Source organism: Oryx dammah, unplaced genomic scaffold, assembly GCF_014754425.2.
Source record: "Oryx dammah isolate SB20612 unplaced genomic scaffold, SCBI_Odam_1.1 HiC_scaffold_23, whole genome shotgun sequence".
Taxonomy (NCBI): Eukaryota; Metazoa; Chordata; class Mammalia; order Artiodactyla; family Bovidae; genus Oryx; species Oryx dammah.
The window spans coordinates 112,698,547-112,721,356 of record NW_024070207.1 but is presented as its reverse complement, the minus strand read 5'-3'; the positions used below and the strand labels follow the sequence as shown (position 1 = coordinate 112,721,356).

Here is a 22,810-nt window from a genome sequence, read left to right as displayed (position 1 = left end):
TGCTCAGTCGTGTCCAACTATTTGCGACCCCATGCATCACAGCACGCCAGGCCTCCCTGTCCATCACCAACTCCTGGAGTTCACTCAGACTCACATCCATTGAGTCAGTGATGCCATCCAGCCATCTCATCCTTGGTCGTCCCCTTCTTCTCCTGCCCCCAATGCCTCCCAGCATCAAAGTCTTTTCCAATGAGTCAACTCTTTGCATGAGGTGGCCAAAGTACTGGAGTTTCAGCTTTAGCATCATTCCTTCCAAAGAAATCCCAGGATTGATCTCCTTCAGAATGGACTGGTTGGATCTCCTTGCAGTCCAAGGGGCTCTCAAGAGTCTTCTCCAACACCACAGTTCAAAAGCATCAATTCTTCGGCGCTCAGCTTTCTTCACAGTCCGACACTCACATCCATACGTGACTACTGGAAAAACCATAGCCTTAACTAGATGGACCTTAGTTGGCAAAGTAATGTCTCTGCTTTTGAATATGCTATCTAGCTTGGTCATAACTTTTGTTCCAAGGAGTAAGCGTCTTTTAATTTCATGGCTGCAATAGGATGATTACCACAGAAGAAATTAAAGAAGTTGAAGAATGGTCCTGAAAGGTCAATATGTAGAATTATTTCAAATCTTGAAGAAAATATTTTTCTTTTCAATTCCAATTTAGCATAAACTTTCCAGATTACATATAGAAGGAAACCAAGAATTTTTTTAAAGTCGGTGTACTAACACTGCTGTATCCTGTAAAGCACACAAAAAAATTCTATAGACAGTTGGTGTATCTAAACAACACAAAGATGGCTTAACATTAGGAAACGTTATATGTGAATGTGGTAAACACTGATTACCCTTAAGGGAAAAATATCACCTTAGCAGATATTGAAATGGGTATTTAATAAAATTCAACATCCATTAATGCTTAAAAAACAAAAATCTTTCGTAAAAGTGGAAATAGTTGGATATTTACTAATGGTATAAAACTTAAAAGCATTTCTATTAAAGCACTGGTCTCTAACCTTTTGGGAACCAGGGACCAGTTTTGTGGAAGACAAAAACCAGGGGTTGAAGGGTGGATATGGTTCAAATGGTAATGTAATGTAAGTGATGGACCAGTGCTAGTCTATGGCCCAGCACCTTGTATTAAAGGAAAAGACGGGCATTCCCACTATCACTGATACTGTTAAACGGTCTATAAATGTGGGTCAGTGCAACTAAATTTAAAAAAGCATAAATATTAGAAAAGGATAGGTCTTCTCCTCCCCCCCACCCACCCCCGCCATACTCATACAGGTGGTGGGGTAGAAGGGGAAGGACAATTAAAATCAATGAAAATGAAACAGAAAAAATTATGCAGAGCCTGGTTGCTATACTCAAAAGAAACACTTGCTTAGCACATGTACCGGGGCGGGAGAGATGGCGCACGTGCGAGCGTACAGCTGTGGGCACGTACTGGATTGTAGGCACGTACAACTGGGGGGCGCCTCAGCGTAGAAGCGCCTGTGCAAGGTGCCCCAAAGCGCATGCGTGCTGCCCACCCAGGAGCACTTGCGCCTCTTCCGTCTCGTGCTCTGCAACCACGCACACTTTCTTGCACAGCACACGGTTTTCTCCTTTCAGCTTTTTTTTTCCGCGGCCTTTTGGTCACCAATCCGCTGATTAGTAGCCTCTGAAGAGCCCTCAGCCATGGACTCCCACGAGTCATTCTACCTCACAGACGACCTGGAGTTGTATCCGGAGATTGTGGGGCTGCAGCAGATACAGGTGGCGCCCGTCTCTGAGGAGAGCCTCTATGAGGAGACCCCCGCTGAGGAGAGCGTCTCTGTGGAGACCATGGGGACGGAGGCGATCAACGAATACAAGGATGTCGCCAGCAATTGGTTCCACGGTGGCCACAACTATCCACCTCTGATTGCGCTGCAGCCTCTTTTTACAAACAACCCAGCCCAAGGGGATTGTGACCAAGAAGTCATGGTGCAGACGCAGGAGGAGGTGGTGACCTGCTCCCAAACCGAAAGCCTTCAGGCCAGTGACCAGACTATCATCCCAGGCCTCGACGACAGCTACTTTGAGCAGACCTTGGCTCCTCTGTCAGGCTCCACGTCTTCCTTAGCCTGCAACCGCACCAAGAAGCCCAGCAGCCACGGCCAGAAACGTGACCAGAAACGCAACGGTAAGAAGGGTTACCCGGGCGGTGAGGCGATGGCGGGAAGCAGCTCCGGGGCAGGCCCCAAGAAGTGGGAGCAGAAGCAGGTCCCGATCCAAACCCTAGAGGGTCAGTTCTCTGTCACCATGTGGTCTGCAGCCAATAAGAAAGACCCTGAGGCTGGACAGACTGAGAACTCAGTTCCTGATTATTCAGAGTACTCAACGGGTAAGAGGCTGCCTCCTGAGGGAATTCCTGGCATTGATCTCTCAGATCCCAAACAACTGGCCGAATTTACTAAAATGAAACCTGAAAAACCCAAAGATGATGTGCCGAAAACAGTAGCTTGTCCTCACACAGGCTGCTTGAAGATGTTAAGGGATAAAGCTGCTTTGAAAAAACATATGCACACCCATGGTCCCAGAGTTCATGTCTGTGCAGAATGTGGCAGAGCTTTTGTTGAGAGCTCAAAATTGAAACGGCATCAACTGGTGCATACTGGAGAGAAGCCATTTCAGTGCACCTTTGAAGGCTGCGGAAAACGCTTTTCCCTAGATTTCAACCTGCGTACCCACGTGCGAATCCATACCGGAGATAGGCCCTACGTGTGCCCGTTCAGTTGTTGTAATAGAAGGTTTTCTCAGTCAACTAACCTGAAATCTCATATCTTAACACATACTAAGAATAAAAATAACCAGTAACAAGAAGGGAGGACTCTTCCCAGGCTCAGAAAGCATCTTCCAGTTGTGTAATTGAAATTGAATATACCTCTCTTTCGTATACTGTTTCTAGAAAAGAATTTTGTGACTAAAAAAAAAAGACTAAAAAAAAAAAAAAAGAATTTTCTGACTGACTCCAATATATCTAAGGGTTAAGTTTTGATAGATTTAGTAAAAATAAAAGGTTAAAAAAAAAGAAAAAAAGTAATTCTTCATATAACATTGTTAAGAAGTTTTGTCTTGTTCTGTAGTATTGTCTTGTTCTGTAATACCATTTGAAAAATAGGATTTTGTAATGCTTGCTCGTGAATCTCACATCAAAAGACTGCTCTTTAAAAAAAAAAAGACTGTTCTTTATCCAACTGTGATAAAAATGGGACTTTTCACACTACTTTAAAAATGAAGTTTTGCCTATTGTTTCAATTTTTGAAGTTCTGTATTTTCTAAATGTTCATGTTTATACTTTTTAAGAATATGTTTAGTACTAAAAAAAAGAATATGCTTAGTAGTTCTGTGTATGGTTTTTCTGGAAGTAGATAACTTTGCTTGCAGGTTTTCTTTAAATGAGTGAGCAGTTACATGTATATATAACGTTTTACAGTTTAAAAAAACTTATATAGGTTTTGTTTGCTATCTTAATTTTGGTTGTATTCTTTGACGTTAATGCATGTTATATAACAGTGTTTTAACTGCATTGAATTAGTAGTTTTGAATATTAGATAAGTTGTAGTAGTCAGTTTAAACCTGTTTTAGTCTTTAGTCTCCCCCCGCACCCCAAATACTGCCAGGTGCTGTTGTTTAGTCCTTTCTTTGCCTGTTCAGTTAGGGAGTGGTGCTCGGCTGTGGAATACATTGTGTATGTAATGACTTTTACCATTTGGCATGTAAATCCTTTATAATAGACAAAAAATAAAATACCTGTTCTAAAGAAAAAAACTTGTCTTTATAAGTATTGTAGCCAGAAAATAGAGAAAATGGGGAGGGTGCTAGTGGCATCTGGTGGGTGGGTAGAGGCCAGGGTTGCTGCTAAACATTTTACAATGCACAGGTCAGTCCCCTACAGCAAAGAATTATCTGGCCCCAAATGCCAGTAGTGCCACTGTTGAGAAACCTTGCTCTAGAGAAAGTAAAAACTGTAACAAAATTCATTTGGTGCACTGAAAAGCAAATCATTAATGAAAGAGGTTGTTTAAATAAAGGAAATAAAGGTACCCACATTGCAACTTAGCAATCATTGGCAAATGTGAAATCTAGCAGGGTGGTCTGGTACCAGCTGCATCCCTGATAAGAGATAGGAGGCTCCCCAGAGGGTCAAAGAATCAGTGTGTCTATGTGCCCCTCTGAGTGTTGCTTGGATGAGAAGAGCCAGGTTTCTATGGTGGGGTCATCCTGGTAAAGAAGAGGTAGGGTATAACATTTAGGCAGTTCTGTTGGACTGTACCATCGTGAGTAGTTGAGGAGAAAGCTGAATATAGCACATGGGAGTGGTGGCAAATCTAACCAGTGGGGATGGATTTTGTAAAATTGTGAGACTAGTGACAGGGTGTGGAGTGATGGGAGGGGTGGAATAGCTGTATTCCTAGATTAGTTTCACTAGAGTAAATTCCAATGGGTCAAAAAATCAGAGGGTTTTTTTTGTTTTTTTTGGTCTTAATTTTGTTTTTTTAATTAACCTCCAATTAAAATAAATAAATTTATATTTTTAAAAAAAGGAGCCTGAAAAAAAAAGATCTATGAAAGCAATACAAGAGAACACAGATCTTCTATAATCTTGAACTGGGAAAAACTTAATACAAAGGAGCCATTTGACCACACCAAAATTTAAAATATATGCATAGGCAAAACTATAAACCTAGCCAAACAAACTGGAGGGAATTATCAAAATACCTCATATAGAAGACCAAATTCCTCAATGTATGTATTACAAATAATAACAACATATAAATAAAAACATAAATAAACAATATAATAACATAAAAACAAATAACATAAAAATAACATTTTTTTAAAATTCAAAAAATGCAAACTGACAATGGATAAAAGTAAGCAATTCTCAAAAAGCAATATAACCATTTAATAACCATGAAAAACGTACAAACTCATTCATATTTAAAGAAATAGAAATAAAGACAAAGATTTTACTTTTCACCTGGCAGATAACAGTCTAAAATGATGATGGTGTTGTTTAGAGTTGTTTAGAGGGTGGGGAAACATGACAATTATAAGAATATAATGCAGACTTGGAGGTTCACTTTAATGCATATATTTTTGACCCAACAATTCCATTTTTGTGTAATTGTCCATACCTTCAGAGATGTGATCTTAATCAGATGCATAACATCGTGAGCAAAGTTGTTGCAACACTGTATGAAAAAGTTAAGACAGCCTAAGTGATCATTAGTAGGGAACCTTATTAATAAGTCAATATGTTTTTTAAAAAATAGATTACTCTGTAGTGGATATAAGGAATAAGTTAGATATGAATGTGCAGATAAGGGAAAAGTCAAAAGTATGTAAATGAGAAAGCAAAACACAATTTCAGATAAATAGCTGGATACCATTGGTGTTTTTAAAAGATCTCTCTGTGTATAAAACAAAAAGGATTCTTTACCCAATTATGTCTTGGGCTAGAGGAACATCTTGCAGTGTTGTGGTACATGAAAAATATATTATTAGCTAGAAATCTGGCTGCTGTAATACCTAAAAATAACAGTGACTTAAACACTCATAAAATATTAGAAATATAAGTAGTTCAATGCTGATAATGGTAATTCTATGATCTGGAGGACTGAAGCGCTTTCTGTCTTAGCTTTACAATTTCCAGCGTGCAGCTTCTATGTCGTAGACTCAAGTTTAGCTCCATTATAGCTACATTACAGCCAGTAAGACAGTCCCCTTCACCTCTGCTCGCATCCTTTTGCTGAAGTATATGGCCACAGTCCCCTTAGATCTGGGCGATGTCTTTAAGTTACATTTCTGTCATTACAGGACACTGGTGCTGTCAGCCTCCTAGGATGTTTGGAATGTGTGGGGTGGGGGACATTGGTTGGTTGTCTCGGTGACATATATATGATATATATCCTGTATTGTAAGCGGCAAGACCTGTACCCCTAAGAATCACACTGCCCAGAGAGCTGGTATTTCCTCCACCCTCCCCATAAGAAAAACTGTACTAGAGAGCAAGGATTGGTATGGGAGGGGCTGTTACCTGGTGGTATGCTACTGAATGTTTAGCATACAGCCCTGGAGGAAAGGGTAGAGAGCTCTGATAAACCAGTATTTGCTCCTGTCTGTAGTATAAATACTCCCACCATGGCCAATTTGAAGGCACCAACTGGTGCCTCCTGGTGGAGGAATTGGTTAAAGAGGCCCAGTCAGCTGTAGCAAGCTGGTAGGAGCAGGTTCCAGCGCAACATTCAGTTCACCTATCTCTATAGAGATGGTGCAGATAGTTTATAGTCTTGATGTAAGATACATACCCCAGTTCAGCAAGAATGTTTTTTACTGCATCATAACTTTTATTTGATAGTTCTGAAATACCTTTCAAACATCACAAGTATGTTTAAATGAATACATAACATTTTCTGAAAAAAAGCTATGGTAAGTAAAAGATACTCTATTCACTATATACACATACACACCCTTTCACATATATAATAAATATATATATATTGGGAGAGAATGGAGACTCTAACAGCATTAAATCATTAGCCTGTGGTCTTCCTAGTGCTGTAGTAACATAGTCATTTTAGATGTCAATATTTGAAATGAAAGAAGCCTATAACTGAACATGTCTTCTGTACTAATAAATTGATCTATCTGCCTCACAGCTTCTTTTGGTGACTTTCCTAATATATCAGAATGCCGAGGTGTAATGAAATACAACTACCCTGCCCCTGGTTGAACTTATTCTTTTTGTTCCCTCTTTTCAGGTATCTGGCATAATTTCATCCTTGCACTCCTGGGTATTTTAGCTCTTATTCTCCTTCCTGTAATTCTCTTGCCGTTTTACTACACTGGAGTTGGGGTGCTTATCACTGAAGTTGCTGAGGTAAATGATAAGATTGTCTAGGGTATTCCACCAGATTTTGTGAAGTACCACTTAGCATTTTATGTCAGGAACTTTTATTCAAATTCCTCTCGTGTACAGAATGTTCAGTTTTTCCTAAAGAAATTACAGTAATCCTTTCAAATGGAAGAAATAGTTTTGTGAAACACACTGGCTCTTTTAAAATACTGAAAATTGTTTCTGTTCTGAGTTACAAGAATGATATCAAGATTTTCTACCTGTAATTTGTTGATAAAATGCTCATTTACCTTTACTATTTGTTTCATAATTGTGCTTTTGAGTCAAATGTCTTTACTCCTAAGAAGTAAGAAAGATGAAACCTAAGCTAGCCAGCCAGAACATTTCATGGGAGTTTTAAGTTATTAATGTCTTCAACTCTGTCTTTCACTCCCTTAGACTACTATGATGGTATCAAGTCGTCTCTTCGCACTTTGGGAAGAGAAAAATTACCTTTGTGAGCAACTGACTCACATACTGATGTGCTGACAGTATTGTCTGCATATTTGGGACTGTGTTTAGATAAGGTCTTGTCTTATCATTTTCTCCCTTGGTGATATAGGAAAATGAAGGCATTCTGGCAACCACTTTCACAAAAAATTTTAATTAGCAGCTTGGGAAAAACTGTCAGTTTAATCTTAACTGTTGGTGAGTGAGGTTTGTTTGTTTTTTCAGTTGCAAAAAATTCAAAGTCTTAGTGAAGTATGAAAAGTATAATAGTTGGGTTTTATTTTGTTATTTTTCTAGGACTATATATCATGGATTCAAAGCTGGATGATTTTTGCATTATTCAAAACTTTCTCCTTAATTCAGTGTCTTTATTATTTCCTCAGATTAATCATAGCTTGTCTTCACACATTTTCTGATTTGGTTCTGCCCTCTTACCAAGGACTCACCTGCAATTGGACCCAGAGGCCTTTTTGTGGGAGACCTTGTCACCCACCTACAGGATTGTCCTGTTACCAATGTACAAGACTGGAATGAATGTCTGGATACCATCACCTATGAGCCCCAAATTGGTTACTGTATAAGTGCATCAACTTTGCAGCAGTTGAGCTTCCCAGTTAGAGGTATGTATATTTTCTCAGTATGATATAATTTAGGACTGCAAGCAGCAGTCCTTGCCATTCGTTAATTCTTAGATTATGTGTATAGATTTATTTTGTTCTAACTTCCTTAAAACAAATCAGTAAAGTAATAATAGGCCTAAACGAGTAAACATCCTTCTTGGTAAGTTAGATAATAATATGTATGTTTTGTCTATTATATTTTGTTGTTGAACTAACAAATTTCATCTTTGATTTTCAGAACTCTAGGATCTAATTCAGCATTTAGATAACACTTGTGTTTAGTCAGCATTCAAGCTCAAACATAACCAATTAACTAAATTCCAGGGATTAAATACCCTTGTGCTATGTGGATGGTGGCATGTCCAAAGTTATTTGGGATAGGATTTTTTTGTGTGGCAGGCGTCCAGAGAAAATCATCTTGATGTCCAGAAATACTTCCTGAAGTCAGATCTGTTGTTCTGTTTTGGAGGCAGCAGAGTGAAGCAAGTTTACCTTCAGAAGCTGCCAAATGTATTTTCAGCTCTTCCATCTCTGGAAAATCAGTCTCCCAACTCTTAATACAAAACCCTGGGGGTCCAAATTATTGAAAGTGTTGGAAAGTGCAAACTATACTCACATTTTTAAATCAAGAAATTCCTGAGTACTTTTATATATCTACTGGGGTTAAGAAATATGATTAATTATTAAAAATAGTTTTATTAAAGTACCATGTGTAAAGTGGCAAAGTAGTAAGAACTGGTTTAAATTTTTTTTCATATGTAATCTTCCATGAATAACCTATTATTTAAGATTAATTTTTATTTGTTTGGCACACTGGGTCTTAGTTGTGGCACACAATATCTTTATTTGCTGCGTGCAAACTCAGTTGGAGCATGTGGGATCTAGCTTCCCCACCAGAGATTGAACTTGGGACCCCTTCATTGGGAGCTTGGGGTCTTAGCCACTGAAACACCAAGGAAGTCCCTCTAACTCATTTTTAAGAGCTCTTTTTATTGCAAAAACTTTTCACACATAAATAAATGTCAAGAAAGTAGTATAGGGAATTCCCTGGGGTCCAGTGGTTAGGACTCTATGCATTCACTGCCGAGGATGTGGGTTCAATCCCTGCTGGGGAAACTAAGATCCTGCATGTCATGCCGTGCGGCCAAAAAGAAAGAGGCAGAGTAATATAAATGAAACCTCATGCATCCTTCTCCCAGCTTCAGCAATTATCAACACTTTGCCAACTTTTTCATCCAGCCTGTCCACCTTAAAAGGAAATATTTGAAAGCACATTCCAGGTATCCTGTGATTTCACTCATAAACCTCAGCATATCTTTAATAGATGATGACCTTTTAGACATGACCACAGTACTATTATCACATCTAACAAAATTAACAATAATTCCTAATATCTAATTGGTATTCACTCTTCCCTGTTTTTTTTTTTCTTTTTTACAGTTGGTTTCAGTTGGATGGTATGTCTTTTAACAATTCCCTCTGACACTGTTTTAAAAAAATCATCTGTTAAAGAAACTGAGTCATTTGTTTTGTCAAATTTATCATTAACATGTTGAAGTATCCCCCACATTTCCTATAGGTGGTAGTTAGGTCTAGAGACTTGATTAGATTCAGCATCCACTTTTGACAAGGGCAAAAATACCTAGGTAGCACTCAGTACTTCAAATTGCATCTCATGCTTTTCCATGTATTGTATCTTTTCAAATAGGTATATAATCCACAGTATCTTCTTCTATAAGAGAAGAATCCATTATTTCATACTTAAGTCCTTTATCATTTTCAAGTTTGTCTAAATTTGGTATAACTAGTATTGAATTACCAAAGCCAAAATGACATTGTTATCAAATAAAATTTCTCTCCAATAAAATCATTTTATTTAGGATATCTATGTTTCAATGTTTATAGTTAGTCTTTTCCTGGCAAACAGAATGGAAGTGAAATTTTTCTTGAAATACTCCAGAATTCTTTCCTTATTAACTTTTTGAGTATTTCACTATTATGGATCCTGTGCTACATTTTGGAGGTATTTACTTAAAAACCCAAAGCAGGTATTACTCTTACCACACTCCCACACTAATAAAAAAAAAAAATCAATCCCCAAATAATAGTTCTTCAGTATATATTTCATCTCCTTAGAAGTGACTGCATTAGGATACTTGTTGATTTTATATTGTGACTATATCTGATAAACCTGTACCTTCATTTAATCATTTTTTAATGGAGTGCCTATACTTAGCCAGACTGCAGAAATCTTAATGACTGTAAATATAACTTAAAATAATATACTAGATTAATTTAAATGACAGGCTTGGACATTTAAGAAAGCTACGGATTGATATTGTTTTACATGTATCTAGGTACATTTGTTTGGAGAAGGCAATGGCACCCCACTCCGGTACTCTTGCCTGGAAAATCCCATGGACAGAGGAGCCTGGTAGGCTGCAGTCCATGTCCGCAAAGAGTCAGACACGACTGAGCGACTTCACTTTCACTTTTCACTTTCATGCATTGGAGAAGGAAATGGCAACCCACTCCAGTGTTCTTGCTTGGAGAATCCCAGGGACAGCGGAGCCTGGTGGGCTTTCGTCTATGGGGTCACACAGAGTCGGACATGACTGAAGCGACTTAGCAGCAGCAGCCACAGGTACATTTGTTACCGTACATTATAATTGAGAGCATAAATATAGCCAAATATGGTAATATAAGGTAACCTATAATCCAAAAATAATTGATACTCAATTTAGAATAAAATTAGGTAAGCACAATTAAAATTTTAAGAATTTATACCACTTCAAAACAGTAAAGCCACTTTGAAAAGATCTGACCCTGAAAGTGCCCATAAGCTGTCCCAGCCAATCATTTCTGGCCTTATTTCATACCCTGACTTTCCTAGGTGTATTATTAGATTTGTAAAGCTATTCCCTAAGATATTAAGCATACTAGATGTTCTCCTTTAAATGTTAACAGGTGGATTTCTGGCAAATTTTTAAAAATGTGGTAAATCTACATGAAATGACCATTCATTTTATGAAATTGTTGGGACCTTCTGTTTTTCTTCTGTCGATTCTTTCCTTTTTTAAACATTAACCTGCTAACCTAGGAGCGGCATCAACAGAGCCAAGGCTGGTTTTATTCTACGTCTGCCCTTAGTGCATGGAGTAAGCCTAATGAGCTTGTCCCACACTCCTTGGAGATTGAATGGTCTTTCCAGGAAGCCCAGAAAGAACGCTGGGTGAGGGCTTGGAGACCTTTGTACCTAGAATAGATCTCTCCTTTCATTCTGAGTCAGAACAGAACAAACTTTTTCCCTATTCATATTCAAACCTCTGCTTAATTTAGGATTGCCATGTATCCATATGCCATTAGTTCCATTTGAACGGAACTGAAAGTTACAGACAAGAACTAGTTTGGTTCTTTTAGGGGGACATATTTTTGGCCTCACTGCATGGCATGTTAGTTCCACAAGCAGGACTCATATCTGCACCATCTGCAGTAGAAGCACAGAGTCTTAACCACTGGACCACCAGGGAAGTCCCTTTGGACTATTTTCTAACAAGTAGCTTGCATTCTCTTTCTTTAGTTTGAGGGGACACTTCATATATGCCTAAAGCTAAGTTCCTTTTTTCTTTTTTGTAAGTGTTGTCTTGAGGATTTGAGCTGCATTTTTTAAAAGTGTGAGATTGAATACTAAAGGCAACTACTACCTAAAATTAATCTGTGAGCCCAGACTCCTGCAGCCTCTTTGAATAACCTATATTCCTGTTCAGAGGAGGTGAGGGCATATACGTATAACTGCCTGGCAAAGGGAGTGTTGTCCTGTATTATGCATCTTTAACTGGAGTGAGGAAAGACCATTCCTGACCTGGTTTAAGGTAATGTAAGGAAAACTCTGGAAATCTTTTCCATACAGTTTGAGTACCCAGACTGTTTTTATGCCCAAATCTCTCATGTTCAGAGAAAAAGTGTGTGTTCTCCCATTGTGAGTATCAAGGTAGGGTCAAGGTTTCTTTGCTCTTATCCATTGAAAAGAGAGAGAGTGTGTGTGTGTGTGTTTATAATTTTTTAAACTGTTTTTTACTAGGTGATACTGGTATAAATTCTACTATAAAACCAAAAATAAATAGGTTTGCCTGCCTATATTGAAACTCTAGTTACACTTAAATATTTATTAAACTAGGGTAAGAAAATTGTTCGGTTCATTTTAGTGATGTAGAAAGTAGTGAAGACTGAACTATAGACTGGAAAAGTTTCTTCCTTCCAACCTTATTCTAAAATAACCTCTGGTTTAGATCATCCTTTGAAGACTAGACTATATCTACAAGTATCTTAGGGTACATTCAAAATATATAGGTTCTCCCTGTAGTGGAATTGTGAAACTAATCTGGTCTTAATTTTCCTAGTTGTTTCTCCATCTGGGAAGATTTAAGGGACAATTCTAATCTCCTAGAGTTAAATTGAAGCCAAGAAAGCTTCTGGGACTTCCCATTGCATTCTCTCTTTTTTTTTGGCTGCACAGCTTATGGAATCTTAGTTCCCCAGTCAGGGATCGAACCTGAGCCGCCCGCAATGGAAGCACGGAATCTTAACCACTGGACCACCAAGGAAGTCCCCCCACTGCAATCTTGAATATGTCTTCCAATGTAGAATTGGATCAGTCTCTCGTGTTGATGTGTGCATGCATGCTCAGTGGTGTCTGACTCTTTGCGACCCCATGGAGTATAACCTGCCAGGCTCTTCTGTCCATGGGAGTTCCCAGACAAGAATACTGGAGTGGGTTGCCATTTCCTTCTCCAGGGGATCTTCCCAACCCAGGGATCGTACCCATGTCTCCTGCTTAGCAAGCAGGTTCTTTACCACTAAGCCACCTGGGAGGCCCCTCATGTTGATAGCAGTATAGTAATGTGAAAATTACCTTTGGCATCCCTGTCGTATAGGTTAAGAATTGAGTCACAGAAATTAAGTGACTTGTCCTTTAATGTGATCCAGTAGAAAAGATTGTAACATAAAAAATATTTTTAAACATATATATTTTTTAAATTGATAAACAGAAATGTCACAGTTTACTTCTCACATGATAACAAAATATTAAACTCTTTAAATGGAAAGTTCCATATTTCAGGAGGTACTTCATCTTGTCAGGGCAGCCACAGCCATTGATTTGTGTTTTGATTGGATTAATCACCATAGGAAGAAGCCATAACCCAGAGGTCACATATTAGTGATACGGTAGAGGCCAAATCCAGCCTTGGCACATGTGTATGATTTGACTTGCCTGGCAGTCCAGTGGTTAAGACTCCACACTACCACTGCAGGGGGCGTGGCTTCAATCCCTGGTCAGGGAACTAAGATCTCACATGCCTTGAAGCCCAGCCAAAAAAAAGAAAGTTTCTCATGAGAGTCCAGACTTTGTATTTATCTTGAAATAAAATGGATCATCTCTTGACCCTCCCAAGTCAAGTGGCCTGGCTGCTTACGCTACTTAGCATAGGGTATGTATTCTCTAATTCATCACAGTCCCCACCATTTCCAATTTCCAATTTTTCTAATTTCCAATTTTTTCCATATACTATCCACTTTAAGCTTTTTATTAGACATGCCATATCAACAGTGATATCAAATTATTGACTTTCAATCCTCTGTTGCTGACACTCCTCCATGAAAAGCTAAGTATCAAGCATCAGAGGTAAATTTTTAAAAATCATTACTGATATAAAGGCAAGTAGCATAGAACATCATCTATGTATTCAGTGCATATTGAGCTATCCACCTTACATAAAATACTGAGAAACCTTTCCTTCATAGACCTTACAGTCTAATCGAAGAAATAGACCATGTCCACATGACAGTACAAAGTTAAATATAAGGAATGATGAGAGATATTGGGAGTTGTGAGAGCTGATGACAGTTGGTCTTGACTGAAAAGATGAGGACATGTTTCATCGCAGCAACTCTTAAGCTGGTCCTCAACAGTGAGTTTAATTTCAAGAGACTGTTATAAATGAATCTTGGCACCACAGATCAGGGAACTGCTAATGATTTGGTTCAGTAAGAGAAGAGTATGAGATAAGGTGATTTAAAAAAAAAAGTAGAAATCTTTGTTTTAGGCTATGAAGGGCTTTATTTGGAAGCAATGCAGGGTCTTTGAAAATTTAAATTATTAAATAAAAGAGCTACATTCTCAGAGTTTTACATTGGAAGGTTAATCTGAAGCATTCAGTATCTAGGACAAGTTTATAAATGAGGTAGGTGGTAAAATAGATGCATTAAAATTCTCTTCAAATGGGTCAAGTGAGAAAGAATTGAAGTCTACCCTTTAGTGGGAATAGATAAAGAGAAGAATAATGAGGTAAATATTGGTGTGACTTGGCAACTGATTAGAGAGCATACTGAGGACTTTCGCCTGGATTGATTTCTCTTTTTAATTCTAAACACCTTTTTACCTTAGAGTTTACCATTAGGGCTGATGAGTGATTATAGGCACGAGTTTGTGCCATTAGCTGCTCATAGTTTGGTTTCATATTTTAAATATGACTCATCACCCAGAATTTAAATACCCATTCAGTTATGGTAAGAAAACAAAGCAAAACCACCCGCACAGCCAGCCATTGCAGAGGAGAAATTGGTGCATCTGTTAGTTTACTTCACCTGTGTTTTGCTCTTCATGTTGGCAGTAATTTGTGTTTAAGGAGATCCAATCTAATCAAATAATCTAGAAAAGAAAGATTTAAAAACAAAAAATCTTTGCCTGAAATAAAAATCCTTATAAAGTCAGATTGCGTATCAACAACCATTTTCATGCTGCTGCTGCTGCTGCTGCTAAGTCACTTCAGTCGTGTCCAACTCTGTGCGACCCCAGAGATGGCAGCCCACCAGGCTTCTCTGTCCATGAGATTCTCCAGGCAAAAATACTGAAGTGGGTTGCCATTTTCTTCTCCAGGGGATCATCCCCACCCAGGGATCGAACCCATGTCTCCTGCATTGCAGGCAAATTCTTTACCACTGAGCCACCTGGGGAGCCCTTGATTGGTCCTTGCCACACATCAGTTTTGCTCTACAAGTTTGATGTGCTGAATGCAGGAAACCTTCCAAAATAAATGGCTAGGGAAAAAAATTTTGTCCCAGCTGTATGAGTGATTTAACTTCCTTATTCTCCCCTAGATACAGTGAAGCAGTCTACCAAAGAACTTGAAAAAATAAATGACTAATGGGAATAGTTGCCTTTTTCCATTGCCTTCCATGAATAACTGGGTCACTAGTATGCAAGCAAATATGTGCACATTTGTGTGGTCAAATTGGACTGCCCCAGTTCTGTGGGGGAAACCTGAAGATAAGCCTGGAGGTGGAATAGATATTTGATATGATAGAGATGTCCTTCAGGATGAGAGTCTCTTAGGCATCCTCTTGCTCACTCTGCTAACACCACAGTGCAGGAGTTCTATAGTGATACTGGATCAACAGCATTAGGTCATCTAAAAGTAGCTCATTAAGTATTTGTGCTTGACCAGCTGGAGTTACTGCAAAACCTACTGAGACCCTGGCACTCCAGCTTTCTGAGTGGGTAAGTTTATGTGAAGACAACTAAGCTGTGGTCATTGCTACTTCTTGATTCAACTTGGATGTATCTCTTTTTGTAATGTAAAATCAAACTCTGCAGCAAGTAGCCAGCAATCTGAACTGTCAGTTATACAGTTGTTTCTGAGTTCATATGCATTTTGCTTAATTCTTTTTGTCTTGGAAGCAAAATTCTTATTACAAATGTACTTCTGTGCATTGTGTACTTCTTTTAATAACAGATTTTAATAAACCATTTCTCTTTAAGCGTACAAACGGCTAGACGGTTCGACTGAATGCTGTAACAATCACAGCCTTACAGATGTTTGCTTTTCCTATAGAAATAATTTTAATAAGCGTTTGGTAAGTTGTCTTTGAAACAGTCTTCATTGCCTGATATAATTATATAATCATGTAGAACTGAAATGGAATCCTTGAAAACAGTGCTCTTTTGGTTTATACCATTTTATTAAGATCTCTACATTTCACATGTCATATTTTATCTGAGAATCTTTAAAATGTTTATACTAATAATATCTTATTTGGCCAGAGTAGAATAATCTAATTTATAGTAGATATACATGAATGGTATTTCCTTTATTGAACTTCATTCCTAATATGTTTGGTGACATGAAAGATACTGAAAGAATTTCACTTGGTGTTTTGCTTGTTAATGAATCATTTTTAGTATTGACTAATTGATGTTCTGTCCCTAGCATACATGTCTACCTGCCCGGAAAGCAGTTGAAGCCACCCAAGTCTGTAGAACCAATAAAGACTGTAAGAAAAGCTCAAGTTCAAGTTTCTGTATAATACCTTCTTTGGAAACTCATACACGCTTAATAAAAGTGAAACACCCACCTCAAATTGATATGTTATATGTAGGACATCCGCTGCACCTTCACTACACAGGTGGGTTTTATTGTGGTAGACCCTCAGAATATCGCTATGATGGCCTATATTTTCACTGGTAGAGACTCAGTACATACCTTGCATTAATTTCATTTGTTTGATCACTTTTTAAAATCTTGTTAACTTGTTCTTAAGCATTAAATGAAATTTAAGCAGTAGGAAAATAATCTGAATTTATAAAGCAAGATAGAGCTTAACCCCATGTCTACTTATGGAGAAAGACATATTTTTTCTTCACTACCATTTATGTTCAAGTTACATAGATGACCTCTCAGATATTCTCTGAGTGCTTATTAAATTTCTCCAAGCTCCCAAATCAGTAGCAAGAGTAGCATATGCCAGAGAATGCCAGTAATCATAGTGATAATGATGACAAAGTAATTTGTGAATAACACATGAATTTTATATGAATATAATTTCAGAATCAGACCAGCGTAAATGCTTTAACAGTGGCAACATGATTGGATTAAACATATAGCTTGTCCATATGGCACAAGATCATACAGAAGAACTATGCAAAAAAGATCCTAATGACCCAGATAACCACGATGCTGTGATCACTCATCTAGAGCCAGACATCCTGGAGTGCAAAGTCAAGTGGCGGTGATGGAATTCCAGCTGAGCTATTTCAAATCCTAAAAGATGATGCTGTGAAAGTGCTGCACTCAATACACCAGCAAGTTTGGAAAACTCAGCAGTGGCCACAGGACTGGAAGAGGTCAGTTTTCATTCCAATCCCAAAGAAAGGTAATGCCAAAGGATGTTCAAACTACTGCACATTTGCACTCATCTCACACGCTAGCAAAGTAATGCTCAAAATTCTCCAAGCCAGGCTTCAACAGTACATGAACCAAGAACTTCCAGATGTTCAAGCTGGATTGAGAAAAGGCAGAGGAACCAGAGATCAAATTGCCAACATCTGTGGGATAATAGAAAAAGCAAGAGAGTTCCAGAAAAACATCTGCTTCATTGACTACACCAAAGCCCTTGACTGTGTGGATCACAACAAACTGTGGAAAAGTCTTCAAGAGATAGTAATACCAGACCACCTTACCTGCCTCCTGAGAAACGTGTATGCAGATCAAGAAGCAACAGTTAGAACCGGGCATGGAAAAATGGACTGGTTCCAACTTGGGAAAGGAGTATGTCAAGGCTGTATATTCTCATCCTGCTTGTTTAACTTTTATGCAGAGTACATCATGTGAAATGCTGGGCTGGATGAAGCACAAGCTGGAATCAGGATTGCAGGGAGAAATATCAACAATCTCAAATATGCAGATGATACCACCCTTATGGCAGAAAGGGAAGAGGAACTGAAGAGCCTCTTGATGAGAGTGAATGAGGAGAGTGAAATAGCTGGCTTAAAATGCAACATTCCAAAAATGAAGATCATGGCATCCGGTCCCACCACTTCATGGCAAATAGATGGGGAAACAATGGAAGCAGTGACAGACTTTATTTTGGGGGGCTCCAAAATCACTGCAGATGGTGACTATAGCCATGAAAATAAAAGACGCTTGCTCCTTGGAAGAAAAGCTATGACAAGCCCAGACAGCGTAGCAGAGACAACACTTTGCCAACAAAGGTCCGTATAGTCAAGGCTGTGGTTTTTCCAGTAGTCATGAATGCATGTGAGAGTTGGACCATAAAGAAAGCTGAGCACCAAAGAATTGATGTTTTTGAATAGTGGTGTTGGAGAAGACTCTTGAGAGTCCCTTGGACTGCAAGCATGGAATACCAGTTGAGCTATTTCAAATCCTGAAAGATGACACTGTGAAAGTGCTGCATTCAATATGCCAGCAAATTTGGAAAACTCAGCAGTGGCCACAAGACTATAAAAGTTCAGTTTTCATTCCAATCCCAAAGAAAGGCAATGCCAAAGAATGCTCAAACTACCACACAATTGCACTCATCTCACATGCTAGATGGTGATTGTAGCCATGAAATTAAAAGACGCTTACTCCTTGGAAGAAAAGTTATGACCAACCTAGATAGCATATTAAGAAGCAGAGATATTACTTTGCCAACAAAGGTCCATCTAGTTAAGGCTGTGGTTTTTCCAGTGGTCATGTATGGATGTGAGAGTTGGACTGTGAAGAAAGCTGAGCACCAAAGAATTGAAGCTTTGGAACTGTGGTGTTGGAGAAGACTCTTGAGAGTCCCTTGGACTGCAAGGAGGTCCAACCAGTCCTTCCTGAAGGAGATCAGTCCTGGGGGTTCATTGGAAGGACTGATGCTAAAGCTGAAACTCCAGTACTTTGGCCACCTCACGCGAAGAGTTGACTCATTGGAAAAGACTCTGATGCTGGGAGGGATTGGGGGCAGGAGGAGAAGGGGACAACAGAGGATGAGATGGTTAGATGGCATCACCAACTCGATGGACATGTGTTTAAGTGAACTCTGGGAGTTGGTGATGGACAGGGAGGCCTGGCGTGCTGCGATTCATGGGGTCGCAAAGAGTCGGACACGACTGAGCAACTGAACTGAACTCCTTGGAAGGAAAGTTATGACCAACCTAGACAGCATATTAAAAAGCAGAGACATTACTTTGCCAACAAAGGTCCGTCTAGTCAAGGCTATGGTTTTTCCAGTGGTCATGTATGAATGTGAGAGTTGAACTGTGAAGAAAGCTGAGCGCCGAAGAATTGATGCTTTTGAACTTTGGTGTTGGAGAAGATTCTTGAGAGTCCCTTGGACTGCAAAGAGATCCAACCAGTCCATCTTAAAGAGATCAGTCCTGGGTGTTCATTGGAAGGACTGATGCTGAAGCTGAAACTCCAATACTTTGACCACCTGATGCAAAGAGCTGACTCATTTGAAAAGACCCTGATGCTGGGAAAGATTGGGGGCAGGAGGAGAAGGGGACAACAGAGGATGAGATGGTTAGATGGCGTCACCGACTCAATGGACATTGGTTTGGGTGGACTCTGGGAGTTGGTGATGGACAGGGAGGCCTGCCATGCTGTGGTTCATGGGGTTGCAAAGAGTCAGACACGACTGAGCGACTGATCTGAACTAACTGAACTGGACTGCGAGGAGATCCAACCAGTCCATCCTAAGGGAAATCAGTCCAGAATATTCATTTGAAGGGCTGATGCTGATGCTAAAGCTCTAATATTATGGCCATCTGATGCAAAGAACTGACTCATTTGAAAAGACCCTGATGCTGGGAAGGATTGAAGGCAGGAGGAGAAGGGGACGACAGAGGATGAGATGGTTGGATGGCATCACCAACTTTATGGACATATGAGTTTGAGCAAGCTCCAAGAGTTGGTGATGGACAGGGAAGCCTGGCGTGCTGCAGTCCATGGGGTTGCAAAGAGTCGGACATGACTGAGCAACTGAACTGAACCAAGATCATACAGTCTAACTTATTTTGGTGTATAAGATTTTATATGTTCCCTTTTTAATAACTTTTACTGAAATATAATTCACATATCATATGATTTACCCTTTTAAAATATACAATTCAGTAGTGTTTAATATTGGAGAAGGTATTGGCAACTCACTCTTGTACTCTTGCCTGGAAAATCCCGTGGATGGAGGAGCCTGGTAGGCTGCAGTCCATGAGGTCTCTAAGAGTCGGACACGACTGAGCAACTTCACTTTCACTTTTCACTTTCATGCATTGGAGAAGGAAATGGCAACCCACTCCAGTGTTCTTGCTTGGAGAATCCCAGGGATGGGGGAACCTGGTGGGCTGCCATCTATGGGGGTCACACAGAGTCAGATACGATTGAAGCGACTTAGCAGCAGTGTTTAATATATTCAGAGTTGTGGAACCATCACCACAATCTAGTTCCAGTATTTTTTCATCACTCCAAAAAAAGCCTATACCCATTAGGAACCTATTCTACTTCTCAACACCCACCTACCCCATCCCTTGGCAACCATTTAATCTATTTTCTGTTTCTGTAAATTTGCCTGTTTCCACACATTTCCTATAAATAGAATATTTTGTGATTGGCTTCTTCCCCTTAGCATAGTGTTTTCAAGGTCTGTCCATGTTGTAGTTTGTATTGGCGCATCATTCCTTTTTTATGGTGAAGTAATATTCCATATTGAAAAGCAGAGACATTATTTTGCCAACAAAGGTCCGTCTAGTTAAGGCTATGGTTTTTTCAGTGGTCATGTATGAATGTGAGAGTTGGACTGTGAAGAAAGCTGAGCACCAAAGAATTGATGCTTTTGAACTGTGGTGTTGGAGAAGACTCTTGAGAGTCCCTTGGACTGCACGGAGGTCCAACCAGTCCATTCTGAAGGAGATCAACCCTGGGTGTTCATTGGAAGGACTGATGCTAAAGCTGAAACTCCAGTACTTTGGCTACCTCATGCAAAGAGTTGACTCATTGGAAAGGACCCTGATGCTGGGAGGGATTGGGGGCAGGAGGAAAAGGGGACAACAGAGGATGAGATGGCTGGATGGCATCACTGACTCAATGGATGTGAGTCTGAGTGAACTCCAGGAGTTGGTGATGGACAGGGAGGCCTGGCGTGCTGCGATTCATGGGGTTGCAAAAGTCGGACATGACTGAGCGACTGAACTGAACTGAACTATTCCATTGTATGGATATATTAGTTTTTCTGTGTTTATTCATCAATTGATGGACATGTGGGTTTTATGTTACTCTTTAAAAGGCTCTCTCATTGCTCTGTAGTCATATCCTAAGATACAGCTTGGGTCATTCTTCTCATTTATTGTTTTAACACTAGGTGTCTCTGGAGTACAGATATTATATACATCCTCAACAAATATAGAAATAACCCTCTTCAAGGTAATTTTCAAGAAATGTGTGCTATGAGTTCTATTTAATTATAACACAGTTTTTAAGTGTTTTAACAAAAACAGAGTAATGGAATCCACAAAGTGAAGGAAATATTAAAAATCCCCTAGTATTAATCCTTGTTTTAGCAATGAAGAAAACACTGAGACCAAAAAAGTTTAAGTTGCATAATAGTTGGCGTGAACATGATTTTAAGGTTATACCTCTTTGAAAAGATAAGGACTCTTGATATAAATTCTAGTGTAAAGTCATTCTCTGTATTTGGTAGTTATAGTTGGTATATAATCAGTTTTTATTCTAGTCTCACCTCATAAATGTACATTGAGACATGAATTTCTGTATCCCACTCTTTTTATTAGCTGCTCTAGAATTGTTAATTTACTTTTATAGTTGGGCCATCAAGCCTGTCTGCATATGTTTGGGTAGGGCTTTCTCAAATCAGTTTAATAGGCTAGTCCAGTCTATACCCACATAGTAAAATTCATTATTCTGTTGCTTACCTGTATAAATAATATTAATTATTTCTTATTTTTCTTTTTTAGTGAGCATCACCAGTTTTATCCCACGTTTCAAGTTTCTAAGCATAGATCTGCCTGTGGTTGTGGAGACATTTGTCAAGTATCCTTTCTGATGTGAAAGATATTTTAAAAGTGTGCTACTTGGAACTTGATCGGTTTTATCTTGACTAGAGAGCTTGAATAGACCTTACAGGTATCAGTCTACTGCTAACACATAAAAAAATGGACTTTAGAGTTGAGAAAGATCAGATTGTATCTAGGAAGTCAAAGAAGAGAGATTGATTGGGAAGAGAGAAAGGTTAAGGTGTGGAAGGGAAAGAACCTAGAAGACAAATTGAGAGTTGAAGTTTAGAGGTCTAAAACCTTTGAGTATGTTTATAAAGGATGAAGTCTTCAGCTACTAAATGAGGTGATGTGTTCCACCCCTCCTGAGCCTGTTGACTGACCAAATGGAGGAATGCCTAAGGGACATCAAACTGATTTCCACTACTGAAACAGCACTCCACAGAATCTCATGTGTTCTTTAGCATATTATGTTTGCATATAAAGAGATTTTTAATTGGTTATTATATAGAATTTGAATATATTTGAACAGTTTGAAAAGGTTATTTTTGTCACTTTTATATCTTTAATTTCTTCCTTTAATGATTTGCAAAAAAAAAAGAGACAGAAAGTAAATGAGCAAATATTCGTTAACAAATGAGTTACTGAAAAAAGGATACAGTCAAAATTGTACCTTGTAGACTGCAGCTTTATCTCAGAGATAGTTACACTATGACCTTACAGATGATAATAAAATAGAGTTCAAGGGACTAAAATCTTAATAAATCTAAGCTATACTTTGTGAGGATTGAAGAGGAATTTTCCCTCATTTCTTATTCTTTCCATATTCCTTTCTCTTGTATCATTAAAGAGAAAAAAATCTTTCAAGGAATTCGTTACAGACTGCCTTAGTTTACAGGTGGTTGGCCTTCATTTTTTTAACTTTGAAATAATACAAATCATTTATTTTAAATAGAGATCTAAGAAGCAATAGCATTTACTGGTGGGCAGAG

The 22,810-nt window shown here is 38.8% G+C and overlaps 2 protein-coding genes across 3 annotated transcripts in view; both read left to right on the top strand.

Moving 5' to 3' along the window:
- The window catches only part of MBTPS2 (membrane bound transcription factor peptidase, site 2), a 45,986-nt gene that overhangs the window by 19,956 nt on the left and 3,220 nt on the right, over nt 1-22,810 (top strand). Inside the window, exons 6-10 of one of the 2 annotated variants that reach the window (XM_040266663.1) lie at nt 6,787-6,905; nt 7,810-7,990; nt 15,810-15,904; nt 16,258-16,453; nt 21,780-21,855. In XM_040266663.1, coding sequence (XP_040122597.1) covers nt 6,787-6,905; nt 7,810-7,990; nt 15,810-15,904; nt 16,258-16,453; nt 21,780-21,855 — 667 coding nt within the window. Of the gene's footprint in view, nt 1-6,786; nt 6,906-7,809; nt 7,991-15,809; nt 15,905-16,257; nt 16,454-16,875; nt 17,022-21,779; nt 21,856-22,810 lie in introns of those variants that run through there. The other variant, XM_040266664.1, reaches the window with a different exon arrangement.
- Nucleotides 506-2,893, top strand: YY2 (YY2 transcription factor). Its single transcript, XM_040266665.1, has one exon. It carries the CDS (start codon nt 1,676-1,678, stop codon nt 2,834-2,836), a length of 1,161 nt encoding a protein of 386 aa, XP_040122599.1. The 5' UTR covers nt 506-1,675; the 3' UTR covers nt 2,837-2,893.